General features: G+C 43.9%; 1 protein-coding gene across 5 annotated transcripts in view; it reads left to right on the top strand.

Annotated features, from left to right (window-relative positions):
- Positions 1-14084, top strand: part of tcea1 (transcription elongation factor A (SII), 1) — a 65950-nt gene that overhangs the window by 38712 nt on the left and 13154 nt on the right. For 3 of the 5 annotated variants that reach the window (XM_068031840.1, XM_068031841.1, XM_068031844.1), the window contains 4 exons: positions 9254-9341; positions 10072-10217; positions 11081-11137; positions 12996-13150. In XM_068031840.1, coding sequence (XP_067887941.1) covers positions 9254-9341; positions 10072-10217; positions 11081-11137; positions 12996-13150 — 446 coding nt within the window. The remainder of the gene's footprint in view (positions 1-9253; positions 9342-10071; positions 10218-11080; positions 11138-12995; positions 13151-14084) is intronic. The other 2 variants (XM_068031842.1, XM_068031843.1) reach the window with 1 other exon arrangement.

Below are 14084 nucleotides of genomic sequence, written 5' to 3'. Positions count from 1 at the left end.
AGCATCAAGAGATACATTTGTTACAATTTAACTTTGAACTGGCTTATAGTGCAAACAGCCTGTCCTAACAGGACACAGACAGACAGCTGTGTGTTAGCATCTGAAAGAAGAGCTCTCAGCCCATTTCAACTGAAGGAAGCGAATTTAGTCTGTTGATTCATTATATTCTCTCAAAATAAAAAAAAAAGTCAAGCCAAAACAGATCTCTCATAATTTAAACTGAAGGAAGGGAAGTTAGACTGTGACAATCTTTTATCCCTCAAAAAACTCAATTCAGATTGTTTCTATTGAAAGTTGTTACTTGTTGAAATTCATCGCTGGAGAAGGCAAGCATCACTTACTGCTGGAATTAGACTGCGGACTGTTCTATTGTTGAACCTTTTTCTCCCCATCGGACGGCTGTGAGGACTTCAAGCAACCGTGGACTTTTTCACCTCCGGCAGGAGTGCAAATTTGCAAGGGCACTTAAATTTTTTTCTATTTTAAATGTTGTTTATATCTTAGTAGTGTTTAAGAATTTAGTTTAGCTAATTTAAATAGTTACTTTCTTGATTTAAAACCACCTGGTTTGGTTAGCCTCGTTTAGGGGTTAATAGATGGTACAATTTGGCTGGGTCTTTCTTTAATTTGGAAAGTTTAAAAATATGTTCGGCGATCTGTGGAGGGACGGGATTGAATTAACAGTGCGTTTCTCCCACCACAATCAAATTCGTATATTTTGATTGGGAGCTTTGACTGGAGCTGTTGGTCGTAACACAGTATTATAGCTTTAATAAAAACTAGGAACAACAGAGTAAGTGGGGCCAAGATTTTTGATCTCCACTGTGCTGCTGTGGGGAGCAGATCTTTATATACTGAAAGTTTCATGTGCTAAATTGTTAACGTCAAGTTTTTTTTTGTTCTACATCTTTTTTGGCAATATTGAAATTAGATGCAGATTTTTTCAAATGTTTGACTCAGATGTAGAAATTATGGTAAGCAGAAAATAACAATTTGTTTTTCTATTTGTCAAATCAATTTGAAGTTAGGAAAACTATTTGTATTGAACTGCATGACTACTGCATCAGTGTAGTTGTTCAGTTGGGCTTGATCCGATAAAAGCCATCAGCTGTTTTCAGAAGGATACAGAACTTGGGCTGCAGTATAATTCTTATACATTTTAATGGTCAGCAGTCTCAATTTTTTTAAATACATAGATTTCCACATGAGGAATCATGGTTCTGTACTTTTCTTGATCATTGTATTAGAAATTTACAGAATAATTGTTGGGAAGATATAATAGAAAATGTGCCTAGAAAATTTCAAAACAAAACATTCTCAAAAGATTGCGAACTGAAAGTGCAGTATAAGATGTGACTATTTGGGCACGCAGCTGTGTTTGTTTCGCTATTTTTCTGAATGATGTATTATTTATGTTGTAAAAATACAAATTTTGAGGATCTGATTGTTTTTCAATGTATCTATTGTCAGTAAAATATGGAAGGGTAAACGCAACAATCTCAATCTCCTTAGGGAGCTGCGATCAAGGGCAGCATGGGCTGGAGGTGGGACTAGGACATTGTAGCCTCAATGCTTTGAGGTTAGCTCCTTACTGGAACAGTTGGATTGCTGAATTTACCCTCTATTACCGGGATTATTTTAGAAATTTTGGTTTTCTTGGGCCAATCAATCAGGTTGTGAATAAGATCAGGTTAGAAGCTACTTCCAAAGGACTGATGCAAGTAATTCTTTTTGGAACCTTTGATCTCATTGTATTGGGGGGAAAAAAGCAGGTTTTACTTGAAACACGTATGTGAGCAAGTTGAGAATACAACTTAGTAAAAAAATCTTCACTGATTTTACTGAATGACATTGTAACAGGAAGAGGCCACTAGGCTCATCAAACCTGTTCCTTCCATGGCCATTCACTTTTTTTAATTATTCGTTCGTGGGATGTGTGTGTCGCTGGCTAGGCCAGCATTTCTTGTCCATCCCTAATTGCCCTTGAGAAGGTGGTGATGAACTGCCTTTTTTTGAACCGCTGCAGTCCATGTGGGTAGATACATCCAGAGTGCTGTTAGAAAGGGAGTTCCAGGAGTTTGACCCGACGACAGTGAAGGCGATATGGTTTCAAGTCAGGATGGTGTGTGGTTTGGAGAGGAACTTGCAGGTGGTAGTTTTCCCATGCATCTGCTGCCATTGTCCTTCTAGATGGTAGAGGTCGCAGGTTTGGAAGGTGCTGTTTAAGGAGCCTTGGTGTGTTGCTGCAGTGCATCTTGTAAATAGTTCACACTGTTGCCATTGCATCGGTGGTGAAGGGAATGAATGTTGAAGGTGGTGGATGGGGTGCCAATCAAGCAGGCTGTTTTGTCCTGGTATGGTGTTGCAGCTCATGAGGGTTGTTGGAGCTGCACCCATCCAGGCAAGTGGAGAGTATTCCATCAAACTCCTGACTTGTGCTTTGTAGATGGTGGAAAAACTTTGGGGAGTCAGGAGGTGAGTTACTCGCCACAGAATTCCAAGGCTCTGACCTGCTCTGTAGCCACGGTATTTATGTGGCTGGTCCAGTTCAGTTTCTGGTCACTGGTGACTGTTAGTGGGAGATTCAGCGATGGTAATGCCATTGAACGTCAAGGGGAGATGGTTAGATTCTCTCCTGTTGGAGATGGTCATTGCCTGGCACTTGTGTGGCATGAATGTTACTTTTCACTTATTAGCCCAAGCCTGGATGTTGTCCAGGTCTTGCTGCATCTGGACATGGGCTGCTTCAGTATCTGATAAGTTGCAAATGGCGTTGAACATTATGCAATCATCAGCGAACATCGCCACTTCTGACCTTATGGAGGGAAGGTCATTGATGAAGCAGCTGAAGATCGTTAGGCCTAGGACACTACCCTGAGGAACTCCTGCGGTGATGTCTTGCGACTGAAATGATTGACCTCCAACAACCACAACCATCTTCCTTTGTGCTAGGTATGACTCCAACCAATAGAGAGTTTTCCCCGATTCCCTTTTTTTTTCATTCCTGGGATGTGGGTGTCGCGGGCATTTATTGCCCTTCCCTAATTGTCCTTGAGAAGGTGGTGGTGAGGTAACTAGGCCAGTTCAGAGGGCATTTAAGAGTCAACCACAGCAGATTTCATTCCCTAAAGGAGATTAGTGAACCAGAAGAGTTTTTACAACAATCGACAATAGTTTCATGGCCATCATTGACTAGCTTTTTAATATTGATAAGGTGTGATTCCGTGAGTATGACTATATTAGACTGTTGCTTGACTAATCTGTGGGACAGCTGTCCCGATTTTAGCCAAAGTCCGCAGAGGAGTAAGAAGTGCTTTGCAGGGTCGACAGGGCTGGGTTTACCATTGTTGTTTCCGCTGCTTAGGTCGATGCCAGGTGGTCCATCCGGTTTCATTCTGTTTTGCTCTTTCTTGGGCTCTACAATTTGGTACCCAGAAGGAAATGACTAATCATAGAGAATTTCTACATGACGTCTGCCCCCTGAAGTAATCTAACAAATTACCAGAATATTAGTCTTACATTATTCATTCCCTCCGGTTGCATTTCACAGTGATGGTCCTAACAGTGCAAGAGCTATCATGTGCTCTAAAATATTTGAACATCTTTGTCTTTTTCATTCATATCGTCTTTAGTCCCATCCTTAACTAGGTATTAATCCAGCTTTGTTTCATTTTTAAAAAAGAATGAATTGGCATAGCTTTACCTACCCCTGTAAGTGGAAAGAAAACCCTTCTGCTGCCCGTTAAGGCTTGTTAATTCTGTATTTGAGTCATCTTGTTTTCAGGTCTTAGTCAAAGTTAAATACTATGCTTAATCTGCATTATTTATGTCTTGCGTTCTGAAGATTTTTGGATGTTCAGTTCTTCAAATTTGTCTTAATAGCTGAAAATGCACCACTTCTTTAATGCAGCATTGTCTTTTTGAAGCTGAGATGTCCAAAACTGCACATGATGGGCAGAATTTTGTTGCAGCCGTTTGAAGAAGGAATGGTGGCATGGGGGGGACTGAGAATTGCGTTGGAAGCTTCTGCCCGGAAATCCAGTCTCGTGATGTCTGTTCTGGATTTAGTCAGCGGCGGGAAGCATCAAGGCGGAAGAGACACCCCGCACGACGGGAATGTATTTTAAGTTGTAGCACACTTACTTTCAATGCATTGGCATGTCATTCGTCATTATTTAATGGGCTTGGGATGATGGGCGGCACTCACGCCTTTGGGTTCGCAACTGTTGAAAGCTGGCGGCACCGAGGCAAGGCTTTCATGCCGCGATGGGGAGGCAGCCATGACCAGCAGGGGAGAGGGGTTTGCGGAGGCCACTTTCGGGCCAGTGCTGTGCACGCTTCAAGGGCGGGGGTGGGAAGCTTGGATTTTGCAGGCTCTACAAGGGGGCGTTGGGTTCTCGGTGGGGGGTGGAGGAGCTCTGCAAGGTGGGTGCTTGGGTTTCCTTCCTCGACCTCTCTGTCTCCATCTCTGGGGATAGGCTGTCTACTAATACTCATTATAAGCCCACGGACTCCCACAGCTATCTCGACTCGCTTCCTCACAGCCTGCCTCCTGTAAGGACTCCATTCCATTCTCCCAGTTTCTCCGTCTCCGATGCATCTGCTCTGATGATGCTACCTTCCATGACAGTGCTTCTGATATGTCTTTTTTCCTCAAACGAGGATTCCCCCCCCCCACTATGGTTGACAGGGCCCTCAACTGTGTCCGGCCCATTTCCACCCCTTACCCTCCCTCCCAGAACCGCAACAGGGTTCCCCTTGTCCTCACTTTCCACCCCACCAGCCTCCAGATCCAAAGGACCATCCTCCGTCACATCCAGCATGATGCCGCTACCTAACGCATCTACCCCTCCCTTCCCCTGTCAGCATTCCAAAGGGATTGTTCCCTCTGACACCCTCGTCCACTCCTCCATTACCCCCACTACCTCGTCCCTTTTCCACGACACCTCCCCCTGCAATCACAGGAGGTGTAATACCTGCCCATTTACCCCCTCTCTCCTCACTATCCAAGGCCCCAAATACTCATTTCAGGTGAAGTAGCGATTTACTCGTACTACTTTCAGTTTAGTATACTGTATTTGCTGCTCACAATGTGGTCTCCTCTACACTGGGGAGATCAAACGCAGATTGGGTGACCGCTTTGCGGAACACCTTCGCTCAGTCTGTAAGCATGACCCCGAACTTCTGGTTGCTGACCATTTCAACACCACCTCCCCCCCCCACCCCCCAGCTGTCATGCTCCCATCTCTGTCCTGGGATTGCTGCAGTGTTCCAGCGAACATCAACACAAGCTCAAGGAACAGCATCTCATTTACCAATTAGGCACACTACAGCCTGCCGGACTGAATGTTGAGTTCAATAATTTCAGAGCATGACAGGCCCTCTTTTTTTATGTTTAGTTATTTTTTTCTTTTTTTATTTGGTTATTTTAGTTTTTATTTAATTTTTTTAGTTTGTTTCTACTGTGCCTACCCACTGTTTCTGTTTTTTTAAATGTTTGTACTTGGAGTGCTTTGTGCTTTAGTCTATTCACACCCTCTGTACTAACACTTTGTCTTTCAGCACAGCATTAACATACCGTTTGCCTTTGTTCCATGACCTTCTGGTCAGTTATTCTGTGACCCTCTGACCTATCAACACCTCTTTTGTTATCTCTAGCCCCACTCCCAACTTTACTTGCTTAAAACCTTTTGCATTTCTAATATTTGTCAGTTCTGAAGAAGGGTCACTGACCTGAAATGTTAACTCTGCTTCTCTCTCCACAGATGCTGCCAGACCTGCTGAGTATTTCCAGCATTTCTTGTTTTTATTTCAGATTTCCAGCATCTGCAGTATTTTGCTTTTATTTTATCGCTTGGGTTTGTGTGGCTGTGTCAGGTGAACAAACTGTTGGGTGAGATGTGTGTTGCCAGTACTTCTGGATGAGCGAGTTGGCCATCAGCAAGGATGGGCATTGAAGACCATCAGGGATTCAGCCGAGAGAAGTAGCAAAGGAACAGCTGTCCAGGCAGGGTCGTGTCTGCATCAACAGCACTCTGTAGGCCCACTGGTAACCTTGGATGGGTTTCATACACCCTGTCTTTTTGGACCTCCGTGGCATGATGCAGAGCATCTGATAGAGGGAAGGCCAAGAGGCAGCTGCACCAGCCCGTGAAGCTCCACAACAAGAGCAACAGTAGCTGGCCATGCAAAAATGGCCCTCCTGCGTCAGTGTACCGGACACAAATCAGCTACCTTCAAATTTCAGAGCGGCATTGTCAGCGAAGTCTGCAGCTCTGGAGGGAGACTATCACTGACTTATGCGCCTTGCTACAGGATGAGTTGCAACCTATGGAACTTGGGGTTCATGTTAGGCCAGTGGCCCTGAAGATCAGTGGCACTAAACTTTTTACGTGTTTGCCTCATTCCAAGGATCCACCGGGGATGTGTGGGATCTCCCAGACATCAGCCCACCACTGCATTAAGGAGGTGACCAATGCCCTGTTTGAGAGCCAGCAGCTATGTGCGCTACCAGTCAGGCTGAGAGGGCCATCAGATTGGGTTCATCGCTGGATTTCCCTGGACGCAAGGTGTGTTAGATTGCATGCATGTGGCCATCAAGGCTCCCAAACCAGCCGACTTTATTAACAGTAAGGACTTCATTCCATTAAAGTTCTACTGGTATGCGACCGCAGAAAGCGTTTCCTGCAGCTATGTGCCCGCTGCCCGGGAAGCAGCTACAATGTCTACATACTTCAACAGTCCCAGGTGCAACAGCTTTTCAGGCCCCCTGCCCACCTTCAGAGATGGATTATCTGGGACAAGGGCTATCCATTGAAGACTTGGCTACTCAAGCCTGCGAGGAACCCTCGCAATGCAGCAGAGGAGAGGTACAACACTTGGTACTGCTCCACCCAAGTGACCATCGAGCCAGCCATTGGGCTGCTGAAGATGAAATTCTGATGCCTGGATCGATCCGGTGGAGCCCTGCAGTATGCCCCAGTGAGGGTCTCTCATATCGTGGTGTTTGGCTGTGCTCTGCACAATCTAGCCCTGCAGAAGGGGGAGGCCTTGCTTGGCGATGAGATGCCCGAGCGAGGTTCCTCCACCGATGAGAAGGGAGATGAGAAAGCAGCACTGGATGTTGAAGCCGTTGCACTGGAGGCCAGGCAGACTGAGCAAGGTGGCAAGAGGCAATCTCATAATTACCTGCTTCCAGCCAGCATGACGCCCGCTTACAGAGAAACCATTACAGAATGACCTCAATGCATGTAGTCTGTCGCCTCTTTTCCATTTGTGTTCCATGTCTAGTACCCAGTTGAAGCACTAATGTCCGTGGGAGTTCATATTTAAATGAGGGCTGTTCTTGCATTGGCATTGCACTAAGGGGGAAGGGGGATATCAGCAGCTCACAATTAAGGCATGATAGAATAATCACTTTTACCCAATGAAGGCTAGCAGCTTGAACAATACTTTATATGAAGCATCACATCTCAGGATATCAAACATCCATGAATCCCCCAAGTGTGTCTGGGTGCTTTTCTTTATACCTTTGTGAGTACCTCTAAGAAGTGTGAACCCATCATCAGAAGCTGGGCTGGAGGCAGGCTGCTGATGGCTGCCCCTTTGCCAGTGATGACTTTGGCGGCTGTCCTTTGGCTCCCTGAGGCACTGTTGCAGGACTCACCTCGGGTGTCACGGCTGCTGCAGCTAGGCTCACTGGCAAAGGGGCTCAGGAGCCACTATCCACACGTGGAACACCCTGAAGGGAGCCCCCAGCTGTGAAGGTCAGCCTCTCCTCCCTTTCAAGGCTCGCTTGAACCTCCCTGTTCACCAGAGAAAGACGAGCTGGAGAAGACTCCAGTTGCCTTGTCCTTCTTTGGCCTTGCCACTGCTGCGTTGAGCTCATGGCCACAGCTATTGTGTGCAGATCTGCGCGTGCATCTGTGCGATCTGGCCCTCCATGAGGGGCGCCAGTCTCTTGATGGAGGAAACCGTGCACCCAAATGCCTGAGACATGGCATTTAAGTATACAAGATTGCATTCCTGTCCAAATCTGGCAGGAATCGTTGCCTGACCAGTGGGTGGGAGAGGGAATTCAGGTGGCAAAAGACTGCCCTCCAGGGACCTGTGGGATAGAAACATGGCACAAGGTAAATCCGTTGAAAGGAAATCTTTATCAAGGGAGTGGGGATCCCAGGCTAGGGTAGCTTACAGTTTCCCATGGAACCTGTAGGATCACCCTTCTCCTCATGCCCAAAGCTGCTGTCCCAACATGTCGGCCTGGCGAGAGAAACCACTGCTGTCTCCTCTGGTTAAAATGACAGATTGGGTCCAATGACATATTTGTATCTTCAAGGACGACTTTGCTGGCTTGGAGTGGATGTCCATGCTGTCAGTAATTGAAAATTGCAGTCAGCCAAATCAGAGTGGATAAGTCTCCACCTCCATTTAAACTGTCTTCTGCCTTGATCCTACCAAGGAGTTAAAATAGCAGCCACATATATTTTGATGAGCTTTCTTGTCCTTCTGCTTGTCATTGGGTGTAAGCACAAACTACATAGAATTCAGCATTTTGGGGTAAAAAGTTCCAATGTGCCTGTCTTGGTGTGTCCAGGGAGCAAGTATAGCAAAATTTCAGGAGCATGATTTTCTGCTAAGGAGTAGTTCAGCTGAATTATGAGTTGGACCACAAGTATGGATGGCATAGACCTGACAGATTGACACCTACATGATAGGTAGCATTACATTTCTGAGGTAGCAGGCGGGGTTAAGTAGCATCTGTGCTTTACCCTACATTTTAACATGTTTATCTGACTGGAATGTTTAGGACTGACACCAGGTACAAATAGTAGAAAAAGCTCTGATGGGCCTTACATTAATAAAAATATTTTCCAAACTGTCCATCTTTAAAATAGTAGTTGAATTTTTTTTAGAGATAGTCAGGAGCTTTCTTTTGTTCGACAATGTCAAAAAAAACCCACTATAACTATAACATGGTCTGTGATGAAGTAATAATTGTTTTTCAAGCAATTTTTCCTGAAGTTTTTCAATGTAGTAGGAAGGAAGATCAAGTCTTTGTTTCTTTTACCTACAGGTAACATGGTCCGAAGTGAACAATGTGTCACAGTTTTCTCACCAGTGCATACTTTGCTTTGTATTTGGTTTAGAACTAGTATTTATTATCGTGTTCATTTTGGTAAGAAATGTTTTATGAAATGCCTTTTTGTAAAAAAAAAAGGGTTCAGAAATGGTGTCTGATGCTATTTTGCAGATGGACCATCAGCTGAGAAATCCTCAGAAGAGAAGAAAAAGGATTCTGTTCCCTTGGCACAAAACAGTCCAGAAGCAAAAGAGGAAAGGTGATAGTTTCTTGAAATTAAGAAAACTTCTGCATTAGCGCTTCCATTGACTTCTAACAGACACCCTCACCTGTGTGAGGTATGCTATTGGGCTTGAAGAGTGGAAGTGTTATCATTTTTGGCTGGATAGCCTGTGAGGGTGGGAGGCCTTTACTCTTTCTCCTCTCCAACCATCACAGTGATTTCTTGATTTTACTTTTCGCTGTTTGTTTACAAGCCTTTCTTTGAGTTTGCACTGATTTACTGGAGCTGGTTTGAAAAATGGCAACCCCCCCCCCCCCACCACCACCAAGCTGATGGCTTTCCTAGCTCCTAGACGGGATTGGTGAAGCAGGTACTTTGAAACGCGTTCTCCCTGGCTTTTCCCTGGCCACTGTCTTCATATTGTTGGCTGAAAATGGATATTTACTAAAAATTGGGGAACAGAATCAGATATGGCAGGAATTCTCTGTGGCCATCCATCAGTGTTGGAACTTGCCTTCAGTTTAATGTTAGTACTGATCTAAGGATCTCTGGAATTAGGCAGCTTTGTAACTAGTGCACTCAGCAACCCAATCAAATGTAATATTTCTAAAGCCTTTATTTACAGTTATTTTGCTTCATTTCAAACATGTTTGTAGATTAGGTTTGCTTTGGGGAATAGTGTTTCTGTAGAAGATATTAAAGAATTGCAGTCAACACATTTAGCTCCCAACAAAATATTGAGTTTTGGTTTCTTTTTTTTTTGTAGTTCAGGAAGCAATTCTAGTAACTCCCATGAAGCGTTCTATACTCCATCACCGTTTCAACTAAAAAGTTATCCTCAGGCTCCTTTCACCACTGACTCGGTACGGATCAAGTGTAGAGAAATGTTAGCTGCTGCAATGAAAACAGATGGTAAGTCACCCGCCAACTAACTTTAAAAACAAAGACAAATTTCAAAAATAATTTTATAACAAAAGTAATTGGAAAATGTAGTGAGCCTTGGCTCAATGGCAGCATTCCCATCTTTGGATTTGCACCCCATTCCAGAGAACCCTGGCAAGCACAGACGAGCATTCCAGTCACTGAGTAATAAGTTCCCATAACTGCATGAAATTTGCATGCTGCCTGCATCGCTTCAATCAGGCACAAGGTAATCGCACATTGCAATTTCCCCCTGCCCAGTTTCACAGGCGATCTAATTTAGCCCCCAATCGATCCAGGCTATGTTTTCCATATAAATGTGAAGGAAGAAGGGAATTTTTTCTGTTCGAGCTGTGGCAAAATTATAAATATGTTACTTATAAATATAGTCACGATTCTGCCATACGGAAGACTGAAAGCATCTTCTCCAGTGAAGTGTATGGGATGATTTTATTCTAGGCCAGTTATTTTTGGTCCTTAACTGAAGTGGCGGTGGGGCAGTTTAAACTGAAATGTTATGGTTGGTATTTGAAGAGTCTACTGTGTATGTTACAGAGAAATATTTGATAATGATAAGACTGCAGTAGGGTAAAGATGATTTCCTATTCTGTAAGATTAAAGCCAGAGAGGTTTCTAATAGTCACCGGAAGTTAGATAACGGAATATATCCTTGCTGCTGTCTCTACACTGATGGCCATCTTTTGTTGATGTGGAATCTCAGACATTAGTATTAACTACTGTCCTCTCACGACCAAGTTTATCTGGAAATTCATTAGATCCTCTGTGTTTTTTGGAGGAGGAAGTTAGTATGGGTGGTGTTTCTCATTACCTTTTTCCATCTCTTTTCTGTTTAGGTGATTACATCGCCATTGGCTCAGACTGTGACGAGCTTGGAGCCCAAATTGAGGAAAATATCCTTCCCAGGAAGTAATTGAGTCCTTGACCATTTCAGCTGGTCGGAATTTGAGCTTATATTGGCATAATGTAATACTATATCAAATTTAGAGCAACCGACCTCTAAAGCAGCTAATCAGCAGTGGTACACTGTAGTGGAAGAGGGTGTTTAAAGGGCTAGACTAGAGGGTTTAGATAATTGTCACTGCTGTGAACTTGCTCCTTGTTAGATTTGTTGATCTATCGTACCTTCGGCTCTTCAGTTCCCTTCATCTAGTGCTCTCCCAAGATTGAGAGCTTGGTTTATGGGGAACACAGTGCAAACTCATATCCTAGATTACCTTTTTATTGCTGAGTATAATGTATTTTTAATGGCAGTGCACATCTGATGACTGGAAAGAGAAGATCGCCTTGTCTAAAAAGCAGATTGCGTTAAGAGAGCCCTTGCTAGACTTGAGCAGTCTCACTGCCCAATTAATTTCCCATATAGTGTCCTGAACCAAGAGAACAAGCCCTCACTAATCGTCACTGTAGATCTCACTGCACTTGCTTAATTTACTGCCTTCCAAAGATTGCGAAACCTTGGGGCTTAGCATTGACATATAATGGATGACTGTCAGTGGAGGCACCTGAGTAAACACGATTTCTGAAATGACTCCTAGCTAACAACAACTACTTATTTAGCGCCTTTAAACGTAATAAAACATTCCAAAGTGCTTTACAGGAGCATTATAAAACAAAGTATGACACCTAGCCACAAAAGGTCAAATGACCAAAAGTTTGGTCAAAGAGTTAGGTTTTAAGGAATGTCTTGAAGGAGGAAAGGGAGGTAGAGAGGCGGAGAGGGGTAGGGAGGGAATTCCAAAGCTTGGGGCCTAGGCAACTGAAGGTGCGGCCACCAGTGGTGGTGCGATTACAGTCAGGGATGCACAAAAGGCCAGAATTAGAGGAGCGCAGATATCTCAGAGGGCTGTGGGGCTGAAGGAGATTAGAGCTAGGGATGGGCAAGGCCATGGAGGAATTTGAAAACAAGGATGGCAGTTTTAAAATCAAGATGTTGCTTGACTGGCAGCCAGTATAAGTCAGCAAACACAGTAGTGATAGGTGAACGGGACTTGGTGCGCATTAAGACACAGGCAGCAGAGTTTTGGATGACCTACGATTACTGAGAGTGGAATGTGGGAGACCAGCCAGGACTGCATTGGAATGGTCAATAGAATAGACTCCTAGCTATTGAGTCTCATGATGTACACTGTACTCTAGTAATACTTAAATTTCACTATTATTGTCCATAACTACTGGTGTTGAGCCCTTTTTGCATCCCAATGCAAACAAGCGATGTTGGCCTTTGCCTGGCCATAGACAAATAACAGAATCTGGAGGCTGCTTGGCACCAACAATCCCGTGACCGCCACCACCCACCTCAAAAAAATCACTTGAACCATTGCCCAGGAGAGAGTTTCCCAACAACAGCAGTTCTCCCATAAACAAATAAGAACAGCAAAACCACACTTGTGAATAACTAGCAGACAGAACTTCTTCATTCCCATCCCAATGGAACCCAAGAAGAGCCAAGTTGTTTCTGCTCTTAAACATACATTGCTCACTGTGTAACGTATATAGAATGTGTGTATAAGAGTAGAATTCATTTAAATACTGTTAAATTAGTTTTTATTATGTTTATAAAAAAATTAAATTGTAACAATTAGAATAGCAGTAATATTTGGACAGTTGTGATGTGAAATTGGCTAAATGACAACCTCACTGATGTATTAGAAAGCTATTCAATTTGTCATAACTTTACAAAGAGGAAATAATGCCAAATACTGTTTGTAATAAAACAAAGATGCTTGAGCTTCCTTAACCATTCTTGACGTGTGTACCAAGAATTTAAAAACACAGATATGAAATATAAAAACAGAGTGAGGAGCAGAATTGCAAATCTGAAAGATTCAAAGAACCCTAATCTGAGGAGGAATGTCCTGTGTGGAAACATTGCACCAGACCGATTGGCAAAAATGACTGCAGAGGTAAGCACACCTCATTTGTTTGCTATTTGTTTGATTTAGTTAATCATTAAAACAAAAACAATACTAAACTTAAACTAAACTTACACAGTTGCTGTGTCATACAAGAGTAGCATTCCCAACCTTTACGTTTTGGGTGGGAGACTACCGGAATGCTGGCCTTTATATCTCGCGTGTCAGCCCTGGCTTAGTTGGTAGCACACTCACCTTAGGGACAAAAAGTTCTGGGTTCAAGTCTCACTCCAGGCCTTGAGCCGAAAAACCACAGCTGGCACTCCATTGCAGTACATGGGGAGTGCTGCACTGTCAAAAGCAGTCTTTTGTATGGGAACTTAAACTGTCTGCTTCTCAAGTGGGGGTAAAAGTCCCATGGCACTATTTCGAAAAAGAGCCAGAGGAGTTATCCCCCATGTCCTGGCTGATATTGATCCCTCGATCAGTATCACACAAACAGATTGTCTGGCCATCATCACATTTCTGTTTGTGGGATCTTGCTGTACATAAATTGGTTGCTGCATTTCCTACATTACAACAGTGACTATGCTTCAAAAGTATTTCATTGGCTGTAAAGTACTTCAGGATGTCAGGTGGTCATGAAAGGTGCTCTATAAATGCAAGTCTTTCTTTTTAGAAGGCTAGAATGCAAATGTGGTAGAAGTCACGTTTCAGCAATGCAAAGCCTTGGTTTGACCACACCTGGAATGCTGTGAGCAGTGCTGGGCACCAGAGCTTAGAAAGATAGAGCAGATGAATGTGAGGTTGGAGAGATGATGCAAGAGGGAGAGCTTTAGATTCCTGGGATATTGGGACTGGTTCTGGAGGAGATGGGACATAGGCGGACGGATTGCACCTGAACAGAGCGAGGACCAATGTCCTTGCGGGCGATTTGCTAATACTATTGGGGAGGGTTTAAACTAACTTGGCAGGGATGTGGGAA

The sequence above is a fragment of the Heterodontus francisci genome, chromosome 5 (genome assembly GCF_036365525.1).
Source record: "Heterodontus francisci isolate sHetFra1 chromosome 5, sHetFra1.hap1, whole genome shotgun sequence".
Taxonomy (NCBI): Eukaryota; Metazoa; Chordata; class Chondrichthyes; order Heterodontiformes; family Heterodontidae; genus Heterodontus; species Heterodontus francisci.
This window is presented reverse-complemented; position numbering and strand designations above follow the sequence as displayed.